The sequence below is a fragment of the Larimichthys crocea genome, chromosome XIII (assembly GCF_000972845.2).
Source record: "Larimichthys crocea isolate SSNF chromosome XIII, L_crocea_2.0, whole genome shotgun sequence".
NCBI lineage: Eukaryota > Metazoa > Chordata > Actinopteri > Sciaenidae > Larimichthys > Larimichthys crocea.
Window position 1 is genome coordinate 33,029,338 of NC_040023.1, and position 16,079 is coordinate 33,045,416.

General features: G+C 39.1%; 1 protein-coding gene and 1 pseudogene across 4 annotated transcripts in view; both read left to right on the top strand.

Moving 5' to 3' along the window:
- LOC109142235 (C-type lectin domain family 9 member A) overlaps nt 1–12,658 on the top strand; it is a 14,268-nt gene extending 1,610 nt beyond the window's left edge. For all 4 annotated transcript variants that reach the window (XM_027286750.1, XM_027286752.1, XM_027286753.1 and 1 more), the window contains 4 exons: nt 9,791–9,985; nt 11,481–11,635; nt 11,728–11,861; nt 12,084–12,658. In XM_027286750.1, the coding sequence (XP_027142551.1) occupies nt 9,791–9,985; nt 11,481–11,635; nt 11,728–11,861; nt 12,084–12,234 (635 nt within the window). In that variant the 3' untranslated portion in view covers nt 12,235–12,658. The remainder of the gene's footprint in view (nt 1–9,790; nt 9,986–11,480; nt 11,636–11,727; nt 11,862–12,083) is intronic.
- On the top strand, nt 4,098–6,834 carry LOC113747324 (C-type lectin domain family 7 member A-like; annotated as a pseudogene).
- Nucleotides 12,659–16,079: the final 3,421 nt, after the last annotated feature.

Sequence of the window (16,079 nt, forward strand, 5' to 3'; positions counted from 1 at the left end):
TAAAGATAACAAAGACACGAGCAAGAGTGGCGCAGCAGCAAAAAGAAAGAGGAAGGAGTACAGGAAAAAGGGACGGCTGCAGAGGCAGACAAAGCCCAGAGAAGGGGAGGGACAAAGGGGAAGGAAGAGGGAGGGAGCGAGCTCGTGGGGGGAGGGACGGGTGAGGGAGGAGGAAAGGCGCCAGGAGGCCCGCGAGGAGCGGGGAGATGGCTGGAAGCGGGGGGTGAGCCAAACGCCGAGGAGCGGAAAGGAAAGATGAAGAAACAGGGGGCACCAAGGGCACAGGGCGAAAGACGCAGGCGGGGCGAGGCGGCCAGGGGGGGGGGGGGGGGGGGTGGCGGACGACCGCCGGGAAGAAAAGAAAGGCCCGAGACGACCCCGAACCGTGAGCACGCCCACGGGGCGCGGGAGGGATGGGTGGAGCAACGAGACAGGCGGGGGAGGGCGACGGGAAGCACCTAGAGGACGAGAAAGAAGGGAGAACTGAAAAACACCGGAGATGGATCAGGCAAATGAAGACGCTGTGATGGGAAACAGAAGAGTATTCCAGGTGATCACCAACAGCGGGACATGGTGCCATGAGGTCAACGGTGAAGAAAGCCCGCAACAGTCAAGTGGGTTTTCTCAATGTCGTTTGGGTACCTCGGATTTGTTCCATCCAGCCGCCAGCAGATTGTCGGTAAAGGAAAACAACACACAACGGGTTGGACTAAAAGCTGCAGGAGAAATGGTCAATCCTGAATTTCACAAATATAGATTTACCGACAATATACAGTTTAGCACAAACATACCTGTTGCTCTTATCATGGGCGGCAGGCAAGCACAGGACACAGAAAACTGCACGACAACACGATGAAGAGGATCATCATGTACTGGACCATGTTCAGAAGTTTACATCATGAAATCTATCATGTGCTGCGACGCGAGAACCATTAAAGCACAAGCACCACAGAGGGATAAGAGCTTTGGGTATTACTCTTATCGCTTCGACAAACAACAATTATCAGGTGTGAGGCGACTCCCTGTACTCCAAACAACCAGAAAAGTCAAAAGGAGACAAGAAGAGCAGGACTTGGTGGTGCTTCAGAGCGCCGCACAGACCCACAAAGGCGACCAGGAACAGGAACGCGCCCACAGCCGATGACAACCAGCCACCACGTTGATGCTGGAGACAGGGCCGAGCCATTTCCCCCAGGCTGCCACCGATCAGGAGCAGACTCACCACGGAGGAGGAAGAAATATACAATAATGTTGTGGTATGATCCGAGGAAGTGCGTTAAATGTCACCTTTCTAAGAAAGCCTGCCAAGTGACTGGTGTCAGGAGGGTTTTGTGCCGGTTGGAGTCACTGATCTGTGAGACATTAAACTGGTTACCACACGTTTATATTCAAACCATTCTCTCTCCATTTCAGCCTGACACCCAGACTCGAGACATTTTTTTGGCCACACACACAAAAAAAAAAAACTGCTTTTTCCAAATCTACAGTAAAATCCTAACAGCAGCGTCAGTCAAACATTTTCAGCTTCTTTTACTCAAACCTCTCGGCTCCTGGGCAACATAAAAAGCTTCCTGTCCTTAGGACGGAGGATGTTTAGGTCTGTGCAGCCGAATGAATGAAGGCAAGCTTTGTACAGCTGAAAAAAACAACAAAATTAATCATATTTTAGGGATTAATACAATTGTTGATGCTGTTCAGAGACGTGAAGGTGAAGAGCAGCACTCTTTGTGTAAAGATGCAAATATAAAGTTATCTATTATAAAATATCAGCTTTTATGAGAGGAACCCAGCATGAATTTAACAGCACATGAAAGAAATATTTACATAACATTTGATAAAACTGATTTCCATATCACCTTTATGGATATCACAAAAACAGCTTATATTTTGTTATTTACTCTGATGGTACATTCATATATTTTGTTTCTCGAGTAACTAAAGTAAGGAAAACGTTTGTTTTTTGTATTTATAAGTGGAAAACACCTAAAAAAAACTCGTTTCTACACCTAGAGATGAAATTAAATCTTGAACTGCAAAACTTGTTTTCATTATTAAATAATTTTACATTTCATTTCCACCGCTGAAGGTGTCTTCAGATGTTTTTTTTGTTGTCCAACCTATAAGCCAAAAATAGTTTTAGTTTGCTTTCACGATAAAGTCCATGTGGAATCAGCAAATGTGGCTTTTCTGCTTGAAAACTATATTTATTAATTAATATATGATATATATATATATATATATATATAATATATATATATATATATATATATATATCTATATATATTATATATAATAGCTGACCATTTGGACAACTTTTTGAAACTTGCAGAACATGCAGCTTAGCAAGTATCACAAGTCAGCAGAACATTTGTGTGGCTTTTTAGATTACAGAGAGCTCAGGGAAGTTTTTTCCACTTTAGAGGAAGTGGTTTCTTGTTTTTATGAGGGTTTTTATTTCCCTGGGTATTTCTATGATTGTTTCTCTTTAAGCGTTATTACTTATCCTAAATACGAAACCAATTAGGCGCAAAAAAAGGGGACTATCATCACCAGCAGCACCTGGCACCGCGCAGCTCCACAGCTCGGAACGCGTTAAACTAACAAAGTAAAGTTTGTGGCGCATTTCTGAGACAATAACAAGAGATACAGTTCAATTTAAAAGCCGATTCTCTTCTTTACCCCTCGGTTTAAGTTCCCATTGTTTAACAGCAGTGAATTCATACGTTACAACATAAAGTATATGGAGTGCGCAGAGTGCGTTCTTGGTGCAAACGAATCCGCCGCAAACCATCTCTGCTCACCGGGACAATCCTTTAGATAAATATATTTCTTTTTCTCTGAGCCTGTGTCACTGTGTCGCTCTGTGGTTCTTCAGGCTGCTTGTCCGCAGGTAGAGAAAGCTACAGAGCGTTTCCGGACAGATCCTGCTCGCTGATTTGTCAGTTTTACGCATGACTCATTATTCTCCTTCCTGCGGGTAATTGCTTTTCTGTGCCAAATACAATGACCGAGTCACTGTAGGTTAAGGTTACTTAAAACTCTGCACTTCATGTTTATAACGGGTAGAGGGGAACACACGGGACATATATATTCAAATAAAACAATTATTTACATAGTTTTATGACCTGGTAAAAGATTTGTTTACTTTACTGAATTCCAGGTGGCTCATTCTCACACATTATGACTGTCCCCTCAGTTCCCTCTTGTGGTTTACAAATAGACACTATAAATGTCTCAATAGGGGCAAAGACAATAATTAAAAGTGTAAATCAAAAATGTTATTGGGTGCAGTATGTATTTTAATTTCCTTCTGTCTGTTTACTTTGTTTTCTAGATGTTGTGTGTTATGAGTTTCTGCTTCACACAGGAGACTGGACGTCCTGTATATATCATATCTGTTTCACGTTGTTATGCAATTGTTTTTGTGGCAACCTTCCTGTTTATATACAGATATATGTCTGCATCTTAGTACAGTGCTACGCCCATGTATCTGTACAACACACTATTTTTTGTTTGTGTTTGTGTAGTTTGTTAAGTATCATATCATCAGTATCATCATTTATTTTATTTCTTTTTTTCTGTTTCTAGTATGTCTTAGTTTGTTTCTGGTTTATTTAGTCATTTCTAATTCAGTGTGGGATCAATAAAGTGGATCTTGTTAGTTTTTGTACTAATAAAAGTGTCAGCTGAGTTTAAGTTGAGGATTAAAGGTGAAAATGTGTCTATGTACTCTATAGTTTTAGTTTGCCATCTGCTGGAAAAATGATGTCACACCACATTAGGCCAAAAAAGGTCAAATCTATCTAAGTTTGTCACGTCCCTCGCTCCGACGTATTAAAGAGATGATTCCCTGTCAACACGCAAATAAGAAACATCAGTGATGACTCGGCCTCAGCTTTACTCTCACACAAACGATCACACATCAGTCCTCCAACCCCCAAAACCCAGTACTTTCTTTAGTCTTACAACATTCTACCAGAAAAAGAAGACAGCAAAGTCATGTAATTATTCAAGTTCCTCTGTCTGGTGCAAGCACGCCGAATATCCTGTGTTTGAACCGCTGCTGTGGTTTTAGTCTTAGAGGAGGTGATCAAAAAATGGAGGAAGAAGTGAATTACGCGACGGTTGTTTTTCAAGGCTAAAGGTATTTCAACACATGCTCGATAATGTAATATAATATATGTTTGGTGTTGTACTTTGGGGGTGTGGCTGCTGAACTGAGGACAATGCTGGTAAGTAACTAAGTATGCTGGCTCTAGTATTTAAGTACAATTTGAGTACTTGAGGTACCTGCTACTTTAAACTTCTACCACATTTCAGTGTGACTTTTTACTGCCACTACATCTATATGATATATGTTACAACGTTTAAGTGCTGCCTACACAGTGATACATCAGATATTAAAATCATGAATATAGTGAGTAATATTTGACACCTTAAACTGATAATATTTTCTTCAGTAGGAAAGAATCCTGTATTGTTACATCAAGTATAAAGAATTTAACACTTCTTCCACACTGGCTTTAAGGAGGTCTCTGCTTATGTCCATGTATGATTACCACACAGTATGCTCAACTTCCATTAGCCGGTAACTTGAGTAAAATCACTATTTTGATAAACCTTTTAATTTGTTTAAAGTTTATTGAATTCAGAATCAGGCCCAGTGTTTCTCACTCACTCCTTATCTATGACCCGTGACGTTTGTGGCTGCAGTATTTCCAACTTTGCAAACATTCAAATTGCTAATTGCTTTCAGGGTCTTTGGGAAACTTTAGTGTGAGGCATTTTCGTCTTCTAACATGGCCATGTGGAGGTTTCATGGAGTCCAGCGTATGTCTGAGGTCACTGTAGTGTGAAAACATGTTGTGTTTAGGAAATCAAGCACCGTTCTGATCATTACTATGGTAACTAAGAGGATAGGGGTATCCTACTAGGCTTGACACCACAGATAGGTACAGGTGTTGTCTGATAGCAGAAACATATTCAGTATTCATTGCTCCACCACAGACCAGGAGATGATTTTTGATTTTGCAGACAAACCACAAGATCTGGAAAATAATCTATCGAGGCGAAGGCTGGAGAGCAGGAACGGATACCAAACCTGTCTTACCAGGTTTATGTGATTTACCATAATTTAAAAAAAAAGGTTAAATATTTAACTAATTTGTTATGAATTAATTCAATAAATGAACTGTTTTCTGGTCTCAGTACAAAATAAACAGAAAGCTCGAGTGTCTACTGCGCTTCATCTGGTGGCAGCAGGTTTGGGGATTATCTGTGTGATCCTGGTGTGTGCATCCGTCCTCCTCACTATCCACTGTAAGTCTATTTTCAAGGACTTTCAAGGCGAGTGACACATACCAAGTGAGTGCAACATTAACAGTTTTCTTCCCTGCTGCAGTTAACGGAGTCATATCAGAGCAGAGCAGACCAAACACCAATTTAACAGAGCAGATCATCAGCTGTGGACCGGAAAGACGGACTTACAGGACAGACAGAGGAGCTGAGCAGAGAGAAGGACGGACTCAACTGGACCATCGGATCATAATGGAACATGAAATATTCCCAGTGAAAGCCTTCTGCCCACAGAAAGGTGGACAACATGGTAGAACGTTTCATAACTTTTATGGTGTTAGATAACTTTTTATCTACTGATTATTGTTTTAGATCACTGTCTAATTCTTATGTTTTGATCTGTCAGAATTGGACTTTCTGGCCAAAAAATGTCTCAATTGAGATTATAACAGATGATAGATGATAACATCTATATGTACTTGAAAGTGAGCATGAACCGATTTTTGTTGTCTTGTTTCACAGTGTGTAAACCTTGTAAGGACGGCTGGCTGCTGTTTCAGCCAAAGTTTTACTTGTTTCATGAGCCTTACTATTGGAAGACTTGGAGGAAAAGCCGTAAATGAGCAAAGGGATGAATGCAGATCTGGTGTTTTGAAAGCCAGGAGGAACAGGTAAATTAAATTGGAAATAAATCTGTATTTTCTTCCCCATCTATAAAGACACATGATCACGTGAAATAATTGATAAAATTTCTAAATATTTGTTAACTTTTCTCTATAAATGTCCTAAAATCTGCCTAAACTCCTTTTTAAGCATTTATCAACAACCACACAAAAGAAAGCTCATATGCAGATATGGCTATGGATCGGCTTGAGCAACAAGGATGTAACGAACACGTGGATGTGGGTAAATGGAAGCAATCTTCTGTGACGTAAGTGCAGAAACATATCCAAGTTGTAACTCTGAAAATTTGAACCTCAGTGAGTCATGACCACAGTAATGTATCATTACTCTGAACACAGCTGGGGCTTCTGCCCGTCCTGTCTTTCAGCCCACTAAGCTCTCACAGTAACAGATTTTTTTTCACCTCTGTCATTATGTTCATAGAGACTGCTGAGCCCGGTTACATTGCTCACTTGCGCAGCTCTGGTTCTAGCCGACACTGGCTCTGCTCCCATCAGCACTTGCTCACCTCGGGCCCGAAACCTCTATTTACAGTCTTTGTGCCAACTAAGCAACATAACAGTTATTGACTATACTGTAGTTTTATATTTAAACGAGTGTAATATCAATCTCTCATCTGCCTCTTTGCAAGAAAGTAAATAAGCGTATTTCCCCAAAATGAACACTCGAATTGATATCATGTGACTTGTTTCCTTCTCAGGTACTGGAAGACAGAAGAAGCTGGCAATAGGGATCTTGTACTCAGATTCTGGCACGTGCAGCCCCTCTGGCCAACTGGCAGAAAACAAGGTGCAACAGAAAAGCGCTGGATTGTGAAACAAGAGTCTTGTCAAAGAATCAGCTGCATTATCCTGATTGATTAATTAACATTTATAGACATGTATCTATCTACATAAGCGTTGTTTTGTCAAAACTGATGTATGGTGTATTTCCTGCTCTTCTTTTGTTGTCTTTTCTAATTTATTGCAAGTATCCATTCCTACAAAATCACCTTTGAGTTAAATATAGGCCTGAATATGACAATATATTAAATGTAAGAACACAAAAAGAATAAAACTCACCTTTGTGCTTCGTGCTGGCTAAATGTCATCTGTTTACTGAATATTTGTGGAAACCCATGTGTTAGGTTAGCAGAGAACAACAGAACAGTCAGTGGTGGATGCGGGTATTATTTATTGTATTCTTGTTTCATAAAGCAGCAAGATATCTTAAAAACAGAGTATTTGATGGACAGAACATGTCTTTAATGGTGAGAACACACAGAGTTATGACTTGTCTATCAGTCTATAGCATAGAGACCACATTACATTTTCATTACAGGTGATTTGTTTCGACCTATAGAGTAGCTTAATACAGTTACCCAGTTAAAAGCACATACTTACTTTTTTGAGACCACGTATCGAACAGTTCAATGCACATACTGTATTGTTGCACCCCTAGTGTTTTCAAATAAATATTAATATTTTGACTTCAACTACTCCTGAATAGTGTGCTCCTGTGTGGGTGGAGTGTATGGAAATGAAGCTTGAAATTTTTTTGCTTCTTTAAAAAGCAAAATTCAAACTTTTGTTTTTGCCATAATGTATGATTTATCAAATCTGGATATTTGTAACAGGCCAGTGTATCCAAGTCATTGAACTGTTTACTAGACTCATGAAAGAACATGTTTTTGTATTTTTTTAACATGAAAACATAAGTACATTCAGTTAATACAAAAACAAACAAACAAAAAAGATTGGATAAAATATCAGCCAATTTATGTGGAAGAATTAACCCATCACATGAACCTTTGTGAAGTTAGTCCAATAGTACCCAGTAGATTTGGTGGTTTTCAACCCACATTATTACGGTGTAGTAGACTAACAGTAATCTATTGTTCAAATGCTGCCATCTGGTTCTGAATAACTTTCCCCAAAGCTGGTTTATGGTTTATTTTCTGAAAGTTCTTCTTCCTCCTGCACAAGTCGCTCCTCCCTCTCCCTAAACGAAATGGAGTAATGGCAACATTTAAGACAAACACGTCTGACACAATTCCTGTTTGTGAAGAAACACTACCTCCTTATAATTTATGAAGAAGATGTTCATTCTCTCTCACACAGTTTTCTTTATGTAACTTTTAGTTCTGATCACTTGAGAAAGAGAAAAATTATCTTTAAAAGAAAAAACATGATATGATGTAATCAAACAGAGCAAACATAAGCCTGCCCCCAACCTCAGGCCCCTAGTCGGGTTTTCAGATTTGATCTTTAAAACACGACAACCCAACATAACATTTCAACCTTTTCTCTTCTCTTGTCTTTTTTTGGCTGGGTTTCTAGTTTTTCTGTGTCTGCAGAAGCAACTACTTCTACTTTCCAGCCCTAAAAAATTGTTTATCTCTATTCATCTCTTTATGACTGTCAACAGTCAGTCTTTCATAAAAGGCTAAAATGCATTGACCCATCCAGTTGACCTGTCAGAATACACATGCACTGCACAGGATCACACATAGTGGCAGACGCCTAAACACACAGATTGCAGCGGTGGGCAGATGTTAGAGAGGGTGCTTTGCTCAAGGGCACCTCGGCCGTGGCAAGGAGGTGGCTGACACCCCACCAGCTGTCAGTTCACCTTCAAGATTGGGACGACTCTACCACTGAGCCACTTCACAGAAGTATACGGACATCTTTTGTAATGACTGACCACAAAAGCACATTGCACCGTCTCAACATTAGCCTGACATCAGTAAAGATGTGTCATAATCGAGCCTCTGTTGGAATATGATAGAGAGAAGAGGAAGCTCTTGTTTGTTCTCCATGAGGTGGTGTCACTTTTTGAACATTAGCTGCAGGTTTTGTTCATTCCTGTCCTCAGCACTGAAAGGAAATCTGTCGTACTGTCGGCTAAGAGTTTTAAGGATGGAGGAAGAAATCAGTTATCTACAGTGGTCTTTAAAAATCGGGATGAGCCTCCAAAGGTACGTGACTCGGTCAGTTTTTAAAAAAAGAATTTACCCTCATCCTCTCATCATTTGTTATTACTGTCATCCAGAGAAAAAGCCGGAGGAGCCGCCAGTTTATTCTGAAGTAAAACTTAAAGGGACTGCTGACTGTGCCAGGTAAGCTGTAATATATGTTGTGGGTTTCATTTCTTAGTTAAAATACACATTTGGTAACAATACGTGGCTATAGATTAAAAAAAAAGATTTCAAAACATCAATATTTTTCATTAATCATCACAAAAGTGATTATAAGAATATGTTACATCATCATTTGATATTATTGTCATCCAGAGAAAAAGCCGGAGGAGCCACCAGTTCACTCTGAAGTAACACCTAAAGGGACTGCTGCTACTGTACCAGGTAAGCTGTAATATATGTTGTTTGATTTGTTTCTTAGTTAAAATACAAATATTTGGTAACAATACATGGTCTATAATGTTAAAAATGATTCACAACATCAAAACATCAATATTTTTCATTAATCATCACAGAAGTGATTGTGAGTATGTTACAATAAATATCAGTCATAAGAAATAAGTGCAACCATGATAAAGTTGATAACAGATCACTTAATTATAACTACAATACTGATTTTAATAGAGTTTTGGCACCAGAAGCAGATAGTAAAGAGGAAGCACACCCTCGCCTCTGTGCGTTGGCTGTGTGTTTGGGGATACTCTGTGTCTTCCTGAGGGGACCATCACTGCCGTCATCTACAGTGAGTTTCATTTCAACACGTCTCTATGTCTATTGAAATAAAGAAATAGCAGCTCATGTCACATTTAGACCAACAGAGACTGACTGACTGTCTGCCTCTCATCTTCGTCGTAGTGAGTGTGATAGTGGACGAACAGGAGGCAAATCTCAGCAACCTCACGGCAGAAAATCAGCAGCTGATCATGGCGAGGAGCATCTTACAGACAAAGACAGACGAGCTGAGCAGAATCACGAACAACTTCAACTGGACCCTGAACACCATCCTGAAATATGACAACTTTCCAGTAAATGAATACTGCCCAGAAAAGAGTAAGTGCATCTGTCTATATCTGAGCACTATTAGCTTGATTCCCACAAACTGCATAAAACTAAATCATAAATCAAAACTACAAAAACAGCTATATTAAAAAAGTATCAACGGATAAGATCATGAGGGCATGTAGCACTGTAGCGCTACATTATGTAAGCATTTTGTAATAATCTGCCACATTTTGTAATAAAACTAGTGGTACTTCTCTAGTGGCAACAGTAGAAAAACATAAACTTCTCTTAAAACAACCGGTATTTATGTACAATAAAAGATAATCAGCCTGAAAATGACTAAACTATGTACAACAGACACTTCCATACTTTACATCATATCTTTAAATCATGTCTTTCTTTCCTTCTTCTCTCTTTCTTTTCTTTCAAGTCGCAAAACATGAGTTACTATTTCTTCCAGTAATATGCAATATGTAACAACTAATTACAAAATGCGACAAAGTTGTGTTCAAGAACTGTATTACAAAATGTGGCAGATTATTACAAAATGTGGCGCTACGGGGCTCGTATATGAATGCAGGTAAATGTCAAAAAGCTGATAAAAAGCTCGTCATCACATGAGAGACTGCATATACTCCACCTGTGTTTAGGGATGGGAATTGATGAGATTTTTACGATTCCGATTCCATTATCGATTCTGCTTAACGATTCGATTCTTTATCGATTCTCATTTGGGGGAAAAAAGGAGAACAAACAGTTTGATCAGCATCATCTAGAGGAGGTAGTGAACTGGATCGAGTACTAGTACAGCTGCCAGACTATGAGCCAGCCAGACTCTCTCTCATCATGGTCATCTTCTAAATGTAACGCAGAAGGCATTCGTTTAATGTTAACTGTTATATCATGTTTTAAAAAGAAGCACATCGCGCTAACATGGTAGGCAGTGTGTTACACTCGACATTCATTTAACAATATTGCATGCAATGTTTCTGCATGTTGGTCGTGTTCCCTCCTGACGCTGTTATCTCCACTTTGCAATGATTGCAAGTCACCCTGTTGCCGTCTGTTTTGGTAAAATGCAGCCAAACTTTGGAGCGTTTGAACCGAGTGGGTGACATTGTTTACTACTGACTGCACTGCACGTGCCAAACTTGCATAAGTTACATGGTGTAATTTGTCATGCTTGCTGGAATCGAGCGTGCGTAACTTCTTGCGGAAGTTGCGTGACGTAATTCGTGCTTTCCTGAATCGATAAGAGAATCGTTAGATAAACTGCCAAACGATTCCGTGGTCTCGATTCCCATCCCTACCTGTGTTGCTTTCCATATGGACTGTTTACCAGCATGCAACCAAAGCCCGCTCAGACATGCTCTTCATCTGTCTAACTATATCTGTTCATATGTAACGGTGACAGTGATGGTTGCTATCAACAGCAGGATTTTCTAATTGTGTAAAATTAACTTTTCCTTCACAGTTTACCTTAAATTTAAGCCCAATTTAGCACTTCAAATAACATCTGCTCCTGTTCTGTTTCTGTTTTTAGAGTGTCAGCCGTGTAGGAAAAACTGGATTCTGTTCCAGGAAAAGTGCTACCTGATTGACCTCAGAGACTCTCCTTGGCTGACGTGGGATGGGAGCCGAAAGCACTGTCAAAATTTCAATGCAGATCTGGTTGTTATTGATAGTCTGGAAGAACAGGTGAGTTATTCCGTTTTAAAATTTCAGTTTTTGCATTGCAACTTTAACCTGTGACTTTAACTTTAACATATTTGACCTGCCGTGACTTACAGGAGTTCATCAGTAATCACAGCCAATTCTATTATGACAAATATCATGGATACTGGATTGGCTTATATAAAGATCCTAATGAATCTTCTAATGACCAAAAGTGGCTCTGGATTAATGGACGTAATGACACTCTAAAGTAAGAATAATTTTTTTACTAAATATTTGAATTTATTTATCTCAGCCTTGTGAGTGAGTATGAGTATTAAAGTCTGAGATGCTTGTTACAAATACCGAAAATGAACTTTTCATTTTGAAATAAACAAATAAACTAGTTAATGTTCCACTTCGTTGAATAACGATCTTCTCACAGCAGATGTGTTATTAAGGTTACCGATATGTTCATGTTCTGTGATTGAAGGTACTTGTTGCAGGAACAGGACATTGGTACCCCTGGTCCATGTGTGATGGTGATCCCCAAAAAAAATCCTTCAGCCAGCTGGGACACAGCAGACTGTATAATGCAGAACAGATTCATCTGTGAGATGGACCCTGTGATATGGCCTAATTAGTTACTGCAGTCTTCATGTTGGGTACAAAATATTATTTCCAAAACAGGAAAATTGGATCATTTTGTCTACCTGTACTGTGTTGTATACAAAGTTGTGTGATTATGTATATTTTTAGGTGTTTTTGGTGTCTTTTGGAACAGAAATCTAGTTTGAATGAAGCTGTAAAACATGTAACTCTAAGAAATGATGACAAAACAAGACAATATCTCTTAGCAGGGGGGTAAATATAGACAGTGCGGGCAGTGAAGTCACACTGGGGGCCCGTGAAGCTGCAGGCAGCAATGTGTTTGGTGGAGTGATTCAGATTTCCACCTTAAAAATAAGTAAAAAATAGTGCCATCTGCTATATATGTTCTAAAAAAGTCTTGTATTGTTGCACCCCTAGTGCTTTCAAATAAATATGTAATATTTTTGACATCAACTACTCCTGAATAATGTGCTCCTGTGTGGATGTTAGTGTATGAAATGAAACTTGAACATTTTGTATTTTGCTTCTTTAAAAAGCAAAATTCAAACTTAAAAGTGTTTTGTTTGTTGCATATATGTATGATTTATCAAATCTTTGATATATTTTGTAACAGGCCAGTATATCCAAGTCATTGAACTGTTTACTAGACTCATGAAAGAACATGTTTTTGTATTTTTTTAACATGAAAACAATAAGTACAATTCAGTTAATACAAAAACAAACAAACAAAAAAGATATGGATAAAATATTCAGCCAATTTATGTGGAAGAATCAACCCATCATATGAATCAGCTGTTGACTAAATATTCAACCCATCTTACATGAACCTTTGTGAAGTTACCCAGTAGATTCGGTAAGGTGGATGTGTGCATCTTCAACCAATACCGTGCGTGGCTAGGCATAACCCTGGGTGGAGTCCCCCGGCAGTCTAATCCTATGGCAGCATAACTAAGGGATGACCTGAGCCAGCCCTAACTATAAGCTTTATCAAAAAGGAAAGTCTTAAGTCTATTCTTAAAGGTGTTGACCGTGTCTGCCTCCCGAACCCAGAAAGGTAGTTTGTTCCACAGAAGAGGAGCCTGATAGCTGAAAGCTCTGGCTCCCAATCTACTTTTGGAAACTATAGGAACCACAAGGAACCCAGCGTCCTGACTGAGAGCGCAGTGTTCTAGAGGGGTAGTAAGGTATTATGAGCTCTTTTAGATATGATGGTGCCTGACCATGAAGATGGCAACATTTAAGACAAACACGTCTGACACAATCTCCTGTTTGTGAAGAAACACTAACCTCCTTAGACTTTGTAGTATATTTTCTTCTAAGTCTCCTTGCCCTCGGTTCCTCTTTCATGGAAGTGCAGTGTTGGCAGTGTGCCATGTGTTGTATGTCCACACTGGAATGGTTTACGACTTTTGGAGGATGTTTAAGGAAAGGATGTCTACACTGAATGGTTTATGACTTTTGGAGAGTATGTATGTCCTTGTGTGTTGTGCTTTTTTTTTTTAGGAAAGACAGTATGCAGGCCCTCTTTAGAGTTGCTTATGTATGCATTCTTGGGGATATAAGACCTAGCCCAAAAGGAGGAAGGAAGAAGGATTGGAAGAACTATTGGGACAATTTGGCACGAGGCTTGGAAGAGATGCATCTCAAACTCACTTGTTTCTTTGAATAAAGTCCTAATTATTCAAATCAAGAAGAGTTGCAGTTCTTTTCTTTTCAAGTATCCACAGACCGACTTCGGCAGCCACAGAAAAACCACGACAACTTTATGAAGAAAGATGTTCATTCTCTCTCACACAGTTTCCTTTATGTAACTTTTAGTTCTGATCACTTGAGAAAGAGAAAAAATTATCTTTAAAAAACAAATATTTAAAACATGATATGATGTAGACCGGAACGCAGTGAACGGAGTGCTGCTTGGGTATTGCAAAAAGTGTATCCCTCAGGTGCTCTTCAGTCAGGGAAATCCATAAAATATTGCAAACAGAAAACTGAGGCACTCATGAGGGTAAGATTACTTAAAATGCCTTAATGATACATGGCTAATCTATTAAAAGTGTGTCTACGCGTTTCAGCCAAACTGGCCTTCATCAGGACAAGAGTGAAATGTTTGTCAGACAGCTCAATTCACAGTTAAATAGATAATTACAGACAGCTGCTCAGTGTGAGCAGGTAGGAGGTCACATGACCTGAACAGCATGACCTGCCAATGACAAAGCAGAGGGTGAAAGACTCTGTACAGAAAGAAAAAAATTAAAATCAGAGTCAATAAATCAGCATTGCACATCCAAGCATTACACAGTCAATTCAACAAATCAAAAAATGCATACAATATAAATATTGAGCCCAATAAGAGACCGAGGAACCGTCATCAGAGTCAATCATAAAGGACAGCAAAACACACCAATAATCACAAAATACAAACATACCCCTCACAGAAAAGGAGGAAAAGTTGAGTTCTCCATTCAACCCTGGATAATGAGTGGCCTTTAATGTATATATCCAGAATAACTCTCTTTGCAGGATCTTTTGAGTCTATCTCCTCCCTGATAGTCTCAATAGTTCTATGCCTGATATCTTTAAAGATCACAACTACCATGATCTTACATCTTTGTAATGGACACGCCATGGGGTCTGTGGGTTACCAGTTCTTTAATGGCGCATGCTTATGTTCTGCCAATCTTGCCTTCAGTTACGCTTTGTTCTCCCAATGTGAAGCGTCCCCACGGCACTCAAGTCTGTAAACAACATAAGAGGTATTGCAATTTATAAATGTATTTATGTCAAATGTATGACCAGGTACCTCAGTAAAATAATTGGCATTTATCATATTGCTACAGTGATTGCAATGTCCACAGCTGTGATTACCTTTTAAGGTTAAAGCCAGGTTTTTCTGTGATACAGGAGGGAGATGAGACTTTAACAGTTTGTCTTTCAGAGTAGGAGCTCTTCTGAAGTAATAGTCGGAGAATCTGGAAGAGCTTCTCTAAGAACACTATCACTTTTCAAAATGTCCCAATTGCTTTGACAATTTGTTTAATTGCCTATACTATTGTCCACTGTATTGTGTCACAAATATACCTGATCAGAATTTTGTGTTCTTTCTGTTTAGGGGCTAACAGTGTTCTCTAGGGAGACATTTTGCTTTGTTGTAAGCTCTGAATATAGTTTTATGTTGATACTCTCTTGCCTTAATCTCTGTCTATCTTAGAGCATTTTTTTCATAATCTTCTTCTGAGTCCCATATACGTTTCAGTCTCTGTAACTGACCAAAAGGAATATTATTTGTTAACCAAGGAGGATGAAAACTATCTGCTCGAAGATGTGTTGGGGTCAGTTGGTTTTCTGAAGATGGAGGTATGTAAATCTCCATTGCCATCTTTGGAGATTTTTAGGTCTAAGAATTATTTCAGATGGGGAGAAATCAAGACTAAGTTTTAGATTTTTATTAGTGTTTATTTAAATATGAATGAAATGAAAGAAGATTCAGTTTTTGAACCTGCGAGTAGTAAAAGATATCATCAATATATCTTCCCCACCAAATGATTTTATCCAAAAAAACATTAAGGTCAGAGTAAACAAACGTTTCTTCCCATACTCCCATAAACAGATTTGAATAGTTTGGTGCAAAACAGGCTCCCATTGCTGTACCTTTTCTTTGTTTATAAAATTGATTCTGGATAGAAACCATGCCAAACCATACACATGTAATCATTGGTAGTTGTGACTTTAAGATATCAGGATAGAACATATTGAAGGAGTCTACAGGGAGGAGATAGCTCAAAAGACCCTGCAAAGGAGTCATTCTGGATATAAATCTAGCCCTCATTATCCAGGTTGAATGGAGAAACTCGATTTTCTCCTTTCTGTGGAGTGTATT